General features: G+C 35.1%; 2 protein-coding genes across 3 annotated transcripts; both read right to left on the reverse strand.

Annotated features, from left to right (window-relative positions):
- Positions 1 to 578: 578 nt before the first annotated feature.
- On the reverse strand, positions 579 to 4229 carry LOC142983963 (uncharacterized). 2 transcript variants are annotated; one of them, XM_076131189.1, is made up of 7 exons: positions 4088 to 4229; positions 3679 to 3757; positions 2918 to 3022; positions 2363 to 2512; positions 1813 to 2031; positions 1215 to 1445; positions 579 to 792 (listed from the first exon to the last, which is right to left on the reverse strand). In XM_076131189.1, the coding sequence occupies exons 2-7, from the start codon at positions 3722 to 3724 to the stop codon at positions 635 to 637; spliced, it is 909 nt and encodes a 302-aa protein (XP_075987304.1). In that variant the 5' UTR covers positions 3725 to 3757; positions 4088 to 4229; the 3' UTR covers positions 579 to 634. The 2 variants fall into 2 exon arrangements, with proteins under 2 accessions (XP_075987304.1, XP_075987303.1); XM_076131188.1 differs by having other exon boundaries at positions 4079 to 4219.
- Positions 4230 to 5206: 977 nt separating this feature from the next.
- LOC142983948 (macrophage mannose receptor 1-like) lies at positions 5207 to 9115 on the reverse strand. Its single transcript, XM_076131166.1, has 6 exons — positions 9007 to 9115; positions 8152 to 8256; positions 7502 to 7642; positions 7177 to 7404; positions 6249 to 6476; positions 5207 to 5474 (listed from the first exon to the last, which is right to left on the reverse strand). Exons 1-6 carry the CDS (start codon positions 9062 to 9064, stop codon positions 5320 to 5322), a joined length of 915 nt encoding a protein of 304 aa, XP_075987281.1. The 5' UTR covers positions 9065 to 9115; the 3' UTR covers positions 5207 to 5319.
- Between the last annotated feature and the right edge of the window lie 1513 nt (positions 9116 to 10628).

The raw sequence follows: 10628 nt of genomic DNA on the forward strand, positions 1-10628 counted from the left end.
GAGAGGTTTTATTCATTCATCTTTATCACATTGATACTTAAAAATGTAATGACTGCACAGGACACGTCACTCAACGGATACGGAGAAGTTTTTTTTTGTTTTAATATAAATTAATTATAGCGTGCAACAGATAGGCGCATGCGCAGCAAATGTGCTCGAAACACACTGACTCACTCCTATCAAAGGTAGGTAATAATAAGCAACGGATTGATTACAAACACGTTAACGGCCACTTTCAATATTCTGACCATTTTTTCAGTAGCACAATTCTTTGCAGTCGATACTATCTATCGTTGAGAGTTTGAAGTATAAAATGTTCTGCAAAAATAGTTCTTACGGCACCCGTTAGAGGCGTGATCAGGTTTTCATATTAAATTTCTAGATAGATAGTCGAATCCCGTTACTGGTGGTAAGAATCGCGCTACATGATAAGGTATCAACCTTAGAGTTATACTTTACATTAATATACTTTACGCTATAACTAAATTAGATATTTATTTATTTATTCTATAGACCCGAGCGAAGGCAACTGAAGTTTTGTCTGTACACTTATTTACAAAATAGAGTAACAAACGAAATGCAATTCACAAAAACATAATATATTTGCATGAAACAATTTTCCTGAAATGTCAATCTAATCTACTAAAGCATCCTTTTCACAGATGAAAGGTCTTGGAAGATTGCAGTAGTAGTGATCCAGCTCCCATGCGCCATTGAGCGTGCCGCAATAAAATTCAGAATATATATTGTGACCTGAATGCCACTTATGATATATATCCTCCAACTTATCACCTGGAAAAAAAAACAATTTACGCTATTTATTTAAGTTTGTTATTTACTATCAAACGTTCTCAAAAACTACAGATTTTAATGACGTTGACATTGGCGTTGAATTGTTCAGAAAAAGGTCGATGACTCGGCAACACAGACAACAACAAGATATCATTAGTAGAAAATCTTTGGTTTTTATTTCCTTTTCCATATTTTTACTGCAGACAAGTTCTTTATCTTACATTCTCATTGCTCCAATAAATAATATACTCATTAATAAAATAGAGTTCTTTACGACTGGTTCCAATACAGTATTTCAATCAGTTTATTTGAGTATCTGAGCAACCTTTCGCTACTGGGCACACACCTGCCAATTTTCTAGGCATTTACATAGAACAGACATTAAGACAGAAGTCATTAGACAAAACTAATAAGAATCTAACCGTGAACGCTTGTCCAGTTGTTATTCCCGGTAAAATCACGAATTCCAATGAATATTCCATAGTCCCAGTATGGAGGGTACTTCAAGGCCACTATGGCTTGTAACTCGGCCTCGTTATTTAAGATGAGTAGGTACCCTCCTTCGTCTTCGCACTTCTTCTTCGCATTGTTCCAGCCTCTCCTGTCGGAATGGTACTTGTAGCAGCTCCGCATGGAAGGAACTAGCTTGTAGTCTGTCAATTTGAATATTTAGTAAACAATGGAGCTGAAAAGACGATAGTTGAAAAGACGCAACTTACTTTTTTCCAAAATTAAGTTACCTATATAAGTATATACGAGTAATGACGAATATATTGCGGCAATCAGCAAAAAAGACACAACTGTTCATATTTTTACCTATATACGAGTATATTGCGGCAATCAGCAAAAAAGACAACTGTTCATATTTTTTTATTTTTCTATATTACACTCCGCTACAGTTTTAGTTTAGCGAAACAAAGCGCTTTTGAATATATTTTTTTCTCACTTTCTACTTCTTATTAGATTCGTCTTTCCAACTATCGGGGGCAGAATTATGTTTCAAAATATATTCGTAGTTACCTTCATCATCAGTGCCACAATACAATATTTCAAGCTCAGTAGTGCTTTCATAAAATTCCGTAGTAGAAGTAACTGTATCATCTCTGTAGCACATGAACCGCAGCGGCTCAGAACACGACACCACTCGTATAGTCCGACCATCTGTGGCCAAACACTCACCATCATGAGTATCTAATTTCTCAAACATGCCACTCACACTCATGTCGTCTAGTGAAACACCTGAAACATAACAATACAAGTAAGTGCACGTTTGACGCAGTGGTTTGAGCGGTCAACTCGTCGCAACAACCGTAGCGCCGCGTGTGGCGGTTTGAATCCTACCCGGGACAAATCTTTGTGTGATGAGCACGAGTATTTGTTCTGAGCCTGGTTGTCAATTTATCTATATAAGTATATATTTAGAAGTATATAACTATGTTAATCAGTTATTTGGTTACTATAATACAAGCTCTGCTTAGTTTGGAATCAAGTGACTATGTGTGAGTTGTCCAATGATATTTATTTAAATAGAACGATTCAGTTACGTGAGTTGACATAGTGATATACTAACCTTCTGAAGACACAAATTGCGGTTTGTCAGAGTGTATATTAGGTACAAGCTTTGCGTTAATGAAGTAAAGCAGTGAGTTGTTATTAACACTGATGAGTGACACTATCTCATCTCGGAGTTGTTGGTCAACAGGAGCCGCAAAGACAGCACCTTTAACGTACAGACATAAACAATTAAAAATACATAGAAAAGTAGAAGCCATTGAGAAGTCTCTGTTTACATAATATTATAATGTAACGGATCTTAATCGCGATTGAAAATTAAAGGTTAGAATACCTTATATGTTCACCAAACTTCAGAAAACGTCGAAACTCGCGCCGCAAGGAGACGACGCTTAGCAGCCACATCAGTCAGCTCGTGACCACGGTCGATGTATTCTAACCTTAAATTTTCAATCGCGATTAAGACCCGTTCGTTACATTATAATATTATGTGTACAAGTAGCGACAGTTTAAAAGTTAAATCGTTAAGTCTCTGTTTATTAAATGACTCTGCCTTTATTACAGTCTTACTTATAATCATTAAGTATTAATCCTATTTCTGTAACATATTTACCATCACTGCGACATTTAGCCAGCGCATTTTCATATGTAGAGACTATTTTGCTTGTCTCTACTGTCCCACGTATAGACGGCTCATATAAGTATCTGCCAAATATACCTGTAAATAAAATAAAAATATATAAACAGCTTTAATATTTAAAAAAAATATATATCTGTCTAAGTCAATATCAAGTCATTTATTCATTTTGGTCAAATGTTGACACTTATGATAGACGTTACGATTACTGAATCAACCATAGCTCGGAAAGGGGGTAGAGCCTTACGAGAACAGCTAGCAAGAAACTCACGGCCACTCTTTTTATCGCCAAAAGATTTATAATATGGTTGATACAATAATTGATCATGCAAGGTCGAGCTTCCAGCAATCAGCGATCTAGACTAAACGCCAATTATGTAGTAAGGAAAACGAACATAGCTAAGCTAATAACAGTAGACCCAGAGTACCCGTATCTGGAAGTAGATCAGTAATGGTTGAATTTTATAAACTTTTTACTTAAATGAGTACCTCTATTATCCATTCTAATATTATAAATGTGAAAGTTACTGTCCGTCTGTCTGTCTGTTACTCAATCACGCTTAAACTACTGAATCAATTTACATGAAATTTGGTATGGAGATATTTTGATACCTTACAAAGGACATAGGCTACTTTTTACACTGGGAAAATGACGCATTCCTATGAAAAAAAATCGTGTGGTGGACGAAGTCGCGGGTAAAAGCTAGTCTTCTATAAATATAAATTAAAACACTCACCAGTAACGGCCAGAAGCACGAGAAAACAAACCGCTTTAGGCAACATGTTGCCGAATATTCTAGAGCCTGAACACTGAGACTGCAAACGGACCAAAGTATTAATATACTACATACTACATAAGAAACTGATTAATCAACAACCTTTGAACTTTGTTATCGAAATTAGCATAAACTTATTTATAATATACATATTATGCACTGACTTTCGGAAGTCTACGATGATTGTATAATGGACTACAGAAAAGGCGAAAAATTTACATATCTTCACCCGCGAATGTTAAAATGCAAATTATCAGATTTTTTTAACTAACTTAAATATAAACAAGGTTTCAATTGAAATGTTTATATAATTTTATATTACTCAAGGAGTCTTAAAACGCGATTTTATAGGTTACGATACCTGACTTACTCGTACATCGGTCTAGGTCGCGGGAGGACGAACTATAACCTTACAGTGCTTCAAATCCTTACGGCGTTTAAAACCTGTTTCGCAATTTAGTATTATGTGTAGTGCGATTTATTACAGCAGTGTAGACTAGTGTGCGTCTGACATTTAAAGCTGCGTCTACGCTAGTCGGTAAGGCGCCTCATCGACTGTATTGTGACAAATACGACATTCATCTGTCATTAAGCTTACCATCTTACTTGTACGGATCGTTGCAAATTCGTTTCTTGGTTTCGTCTCTGTCTACCCCTATGGGAAAATAGTGTAAAACTACGAACGTAAGTATTTATGTATGTACATATGTATGTAACCTTCCTATTTATCAAAATGTCTTATTACTTTACTTTTAACAATAATTTGTTCTGAAATCCTTGCCCAGCAGTAGCTACAGTAATCATCATCATCATCATCATCATTGGCCTGTGTCCATCTATTGCAGATGATTCAGGTGGCGTCAGATAGAGGAATATTAGTAACGAGGGAACATCTTGGTTTCGTGACTACCTATGCTACAGTAATAGGCTTCTAATTATTCAGTAAAAGACCGATAGCAAGATGATGGCAATTAAAAAATATTTGTATCAATAAATAGACTTTAATTCAAAAATATGTTGTTATATTTACTTAAAAGCAAAAAAAAAATTCTATCTGGGCTTAGTACCTAACTCCTCCCTCGATTGGGAGAAGACCCTTGCCCAAAAGTGAGATAGTAATGGGTAAGAAAAAAAAATGTACGTTTCTAAAATAATACATATGTATTGTGTTGTATACCTACTACTGAAACCAGTTAACAAGTCAGTTGATGTCAACATTAAAATTTGTTTAAAACATATAAGGTAGGTTTTCAAAACAAAGCAGCCTACATCTTATTTTGATCTCTATTATCACTGCCATTTTAAACAAAACGATAATTTATAATAATTATATGGTCTAATCGATTATGTAAAAATCATCTTCGAAACTAAAAAAATGTAAATAAAAAATAAATAAATGACCTTTAAAAAAGTACATAACACCGTGTAGATATTAATTACTATTTATTTATCAGATCACATATATCTTACGTTTAAAAAAATTTACAAATATGAGAAAAAAACTTTATTTGTATGAAAGAATATTCTCAAAAGGGTTTTTACTTAGTACTAAAATGTAGGCGACTTATCATCTAGCCCATATTTCATCTTCTAGCTGACTTTTCATCTCCTAGCCGTCTTTTCACAAAGGTAGGGTCTTGGGATATTGCAGTAGTAGTGGTCTATCCTTCCATTGTCGGTAAGCGTCGCACAGTAAAAGGTCGTCTGCTCCACATGACCGATATGCCACTCGTGGAATATATCATTGAAATTGTCACCTGGAACAAACAATGAAGTATGTTAATACCACCTTTTTCAAAAGTATAATACACACTTACAATTTTTATTACATGACGATTTAAAAATAGAATTGCACAGATTTCAAAACGTTCTTAGAAATGTAATAGTCAAAAATGTCAAACTTGACGATAAAAACCAAATGGCACCTAAAGTAATTTGATTTGTCAAAGCTAAAAATATACATAGTGACTTATGTTTATATTTGTTTAAATATCATGCCTAAAATTCCTTAGATAGTCCACCAAGGAGTCTTTAATTTACCAGCATAAATTTAGTTTTTTTAAGAAAATGTTTCAGTCATTCAACTTTTTACAGGCAGAAATATCGAATCGGGAATTTGATATTTAAATGCAAAAATAGTTTCAACGGCGCTCGCTGGAATTGCTGACAAATAAAATATGCGGCATTTTTCAATAGCTACCTGGTTTTCGGTAATAGTAGGAAATCGCCCCTCTGACGTTAGGCTCTCAATTTCAAGGAATCTTTATTTAAAAATTGTATGCTTTAGCTCAAAAATGCTAGAATAAAGCTCTCCCACGATGGGTCTCATTCGTAGGTAGCGTTTATTTCATGTTATTACTATCCAAAATAGTGATATATTATATCGAGAAATTTTACTCTAAAATTTGTTTAGAGCCTCTACCAAGCTCCGTAAGAAGTATTTCGGCAGTGCATTTCAAATGTCAAACTCTCGATACTCGACAATACCGACTGGAAAGAATTGGGCAACAGAAAATGTGTAGAAATCTTACCATGGACACTGGTCCAATGGTTGTCCTCATTTTTGTCGCGAAGTCCAATGAATATTCCGTAAGTGTATGTAGGGAAGTCCAGAGCGCCTATAGCCTGCACTTCTTCCTTATTGTTCAAGATAGCCAGGTACCCTCCTTCTGCTTCGCACGACGCTTCGGCTTCGTCCCAATTCTTCTTGTCACCGTGGTACTTGTAGCAACTTCCCGTGGATGTAACTAGCTTGTATTCTGAGATTTAAAACATTTTATACAATTATTGAAAGTATATTTACAATGTACTTTTTTTATTAACCGGTACTGTCCCATTGTTGCTCAAAAGTTTCAGAAAGCGGTAGAAGATTTTTGGGGAGAACTTTGCCCAACAATCACAATGTATATTAAATAAAAAATATTTAAACTATGCTAAAACTAAATGTGGATATGAGCAATTTGCCAAGAAAAAAATGAGAAAATCAAAAAGAGGATGGGAAGTGGCCAGATTAGTACCTACTTCTCTACATTGCTGTTTCCAGAACGGTGGCAGCAATTCTATAATGCAATACTTAATCGATGTGCTAAATACAACGTAACTTCTACCAGGCGTTTAACAATGTCTTTGAAGTGTATGTAAGCGCTAAGATTAAATAACTTTGTGGTATAAAGACTAGAAAATTTAAAGAAGCGACTAGCTTTTAACAACGATCATATTTTCAAATGTAAGATCGGGGAATAAGTATTTTCGCAGTATGTATGTATGAATTTGTGATAAAATCTTTTCTCTGCACAAAAAAGCTCGATATTTGGGTACCTCACGAGCTCACTGAAAGAAACCTAATGAACCGTGTACTCATTTGTGATTCTTGAAGCTCAGGAGATTTTATTACAAGTTCATACATACTATAATGCGAAAAGACTTTTTCCCCGACCTAATATATTATTATCTAGTTACCTTCATCTGTGGTGCCACATTCTGTCGTATCCACTTCGGTAGTATCGGTATATTCCTGTTCCGTGGTCGTAGGTATAATTTCATCGTTCTTCTTGTAACACATGTACGGCAGCGGCACAGAACACGACACCACTCGTATGGTACGACTGTCCATGGCCAAACACTCACCATCACGAGGATCTAACTCCTCGATCATGTCACTCACACTCATGTCGTCTAGTGAAACACCTGAAACGTTACAATACAAGTAAGTACAACGATTCAGTTACGTGAGTTGACACCTTACGATGTCATCATTTTAATCAACACGGACATAAGTACTAACCTTCTGAAGTCATGAATTGTAGTGAGGGAGAGTGTAGAAGCTTTGCGTTAATGAAGTAAGGCGTTGAGTGATTGTTCACAGTGATTAGCGTCATCATCGCATTTCTTAGTTGATCGGTAACTGGAGCCGCTAGCACTGCACCTGTTAAGGACAAACCAATCAGTTATTACAATAACTTAGAGTATTAGGTCTGCAAAGACAACGATTCTTGTTATTTGGTAATAATTTGCAACATCATTTTAAATAGGTAATGCGAGGATTGAGATAATCTGATCTTATTATAAATAGCTCGTGTCACAATGTTAGTTACCTTTCTCCTCAAAAACGGCCCTACCGATTTTTACCAAATTTTATATGCAAATTCAGTAAGCCTGAGAATCGGCTACTATCTATTTTTCATATCCCTAAGTAATAGGCGTTGCCCACACCTAATTTTTTTTTAAATTCATATGGAAATACAACGTTTGCCGGTCAGTTACTGGCATCTAATAACTTATTAAGTTAATATCACTGAACACAATTCGATTAGGTGTATAGATTATATGGAGTAAATGTATATCCGAGAGAGACGCTTGCCTAGAAACAGGATAGCGATCAGTTTAAATTCTTAAAATATTGTGAAAGCGAAAATTATGAATAAAAATATTTACCATCAGCCTGACATTTAGCCAGCGCATCTTCAAACGTTGAAATAATTTTGTTTGTTTCTATTTGGCCATTTATAGACGGCTCGGACACATATCTGCCTTGTATGCCTGAAAATAAAATGTTTACGAATAAGTCATTTAATATAATAAAAAATAATTAAAATATTGAATGTTATACCTTTATATTAAAGTCGATATCGTTAAATCTTAGTATTGTTTACATGAATGTTTTTAATACTAACAAGATTTAAAAAATCTAGGCTACAAACCAATGTATTTTCGAAATTATTCATGGGAATTAGAAATATTTGGTAGGTACTTGTTTAGATAGTTTAAAAAAACAATGCGATATAATGCTTGAAGATACTATAAAATCTTTTGAATAAACACAAAGTCCTCATCAGCACTTAATTAGCGTGGTGGACACAGATCAAAAGCCCTTCAGGCAATATTCAATGTCGTTATAATTTTTTTAAGCATATTTGTACAGGAACTTATTCGAGAAAAGCGAAAGTCGGTCTGCCTGTAATGCTTTCTCAGCAAATGTACTGAACCGATATCAACGAAATTTCATGGAGATAATAGTTAAAATCAGGTTTAAATACAGACTCTCTTTGTCCATACTTTGATATTATAAATGCGAAAGTAACTCTGTCTGTCTGTCTGTTACTTAATAACGCCTAAACTACTGAACCGAATGGCATGAAATTTGGTATGGAGAAATTTTGATACCCGAGAAAGGACAAAAATTCAGGTGGCGGACGAAGTCGCGGGTAAAAGCTAGTTCAATATAAGTCATCTTTAATCCAAAAAGTATAACACAGTTTAACAAGCTTTTTTATAAGTATAAACACTTACCAGTTACGGCAAAGAGAACAAGGGCACAAAGCGTGATGGGCAACATGTTGACAAACATGAATCTCGCAGAACACTGCGGACTTAAACAACTCAATGTAATATATAGTATATTTGATACTGATTAAACAACAACTCTTGAACTTTGTTATCTTAAAACGTATTGTCCGTGTAATTTCCCACTTGTCATACATTTGCATTGAACCACATTTTAGGGTTTCATACCTAAAGGGTAAAAACGGAACCCTATTACTAAGCCTCCGCTGTCTGTCTGTCTCTCCGTTAGTCACCAGGCTGTATCTGATAAACCGTAGGTAAAATCTTTTCTCTACACAAAAAAGCTCGATATTTGGTTACCTCACGAGCTTACTGAAAGAACTATTCACCCGTGTACTCATTTGTGATTCTTGAAGCCAAAAAGATTTTATTACAAGTTCATACATACATACTATAAATGCGAAAAGGCTTTTTCCTTGACCTTAATATTCATGTTGCCGCTATAACAATAAATTTACATGGGAACATGGGTACATCACCATCTCCAAATAAACCTGTCCTAATTATTGGACGACTGATTGATAAAATTAGTAGTTTTATATGTTAACTAGCTGACGCGCGCAACTTCGCCTGCGTCACTGAAGAGAATGGGTCAAAATTTTCCCCTTTTTTGTAACATTTTTCGTTGCTACTCCGCTCCTAATGACCGTAGCGTGATGTTATATAGCCTATAGCCTTCCTCGATAAATGGGATATCTAACACTGAAAGAATTTTTCAAATCGGACCAGTAGTTCCCGAGATTAGCGCGTTCAAACAAACAAACAAACAAACAAACAATCAAACAAACAAACAAACTCTTCAGCTTTATAATATTATAGTATAGATAAAAATATGTACTTAAACTACTTTATAGTGGAAGGCCTTGGTATGCACAATTTATCTGGATTGTAGCTGTAATAGTCTGTGTATTTTCAACATAAAGTAGTTATATAAGACAGGGCACTTTCAACTGCATAAGCTTGCGAGTCAATGATGTTCTAAATTCTCTGTTTTGTATAACCTTGCATGCGAGGGTTCTCTACTAAGTTTTAAGATAACTAAATGCTAGCGTGAGTTTGAGTAAACAACTCACAGCGTCTACGCCGCGTTATCGCAGCGTTAAAAACGCTTGTCTGTAAGGCACTTTATCGCCTATATTTCGAAAAATAACACTACAATTTGTTGTAAATGCAGAGACCTTATCGTTTACATAAAAATGTATTGGCATTTAAATCGTTTTTACAATAACATTTATACGAATTTAGGTTAAAGGCTATGCAAACTAACATAACTATATTAGCACAATAAAGCTGTTGACAAAACAATAATACAACAATTTTTTATAATATGGGCGATATTTACAGGTTATTGTTAAGTGTCGGATAGCTAATAAAGTCTGATATATAGTGTGACAGGAAATTAGACCCGGAGACCCAGTGCAGAGGACTCGGTAGATTGTTCTTAGTCCATTGAAATGTTACCTACATGAGTTTTACAATTCTTAGAGGACGCAATTTTATTTTTGGAACATGTAGGGGGGAGGGGGTCAATAGAAGCTTAACTTGAAGTTTCTGGGATCGCCCGGCCG

This window comes from Anticarsia gemmatalis, chromosome 25 (assembly GCF_050436995.1).
Source record: "Anticarsia gemmatalis isolate Benzon Research Colony breed Stoneville strain chromosome 25, ilAntGemm2 primary, whole genome shotgun sequence".
Lineage (NCBI taxonomy): Eukaryota > Metazoa > Arthropoda > Insecta > Lepidoptera > Erebidae > Anticarsia > Anticarsia gemmatalis.

Excerpts from the sequence above, each read along its gene's own strand:
- LOC142983963 (XM_076131189.1), bottom strand. The coding sequence starts at position 3,724 with ATGTTGCCTAAAGCGGTTTGTTTTCTCGTGCTTCTGGCCGTTACTG. Across the intron at positions 3,023-3,678 it reads CGTGCTTCTGGCCGTTACTG|GTATATTTGGCAGATACTTA; the intron begins GTGAGTGTTTTA and ends TTTTATTTACAG. Across the intron at positions 2,032-2,362 it reads GCAATTTGTGTCTTCAGAAG|GTGTTTCACTAGACGACATG; the intron begins GTTAGTATATCA and ends GTTATGTTTCAG.
- LOC142983948 (XM_076131166.1), bottom strand. The coding sequence starts at position 9,064 with ATGTTTGTCAACATGTTGCCCATCACGCTTTGTGCCCTTGTTCTCTTT. Across the intron at positions 7,643-8,151 it reads GGCTAAATGTCAGGCTGATG|GTGCAGTGCTAGCGGCTCCA; the intron begins GTAAATATTTTT and ends TGTCCTTAACAG. Across the intron at positions 7,405-7,501 it reads ACAATTCATGACTTCAGAAG|GTGTTTCACTAGACGACATG; the intron begins GTTAGTACTTAT and ends GTAACGTTTCAG.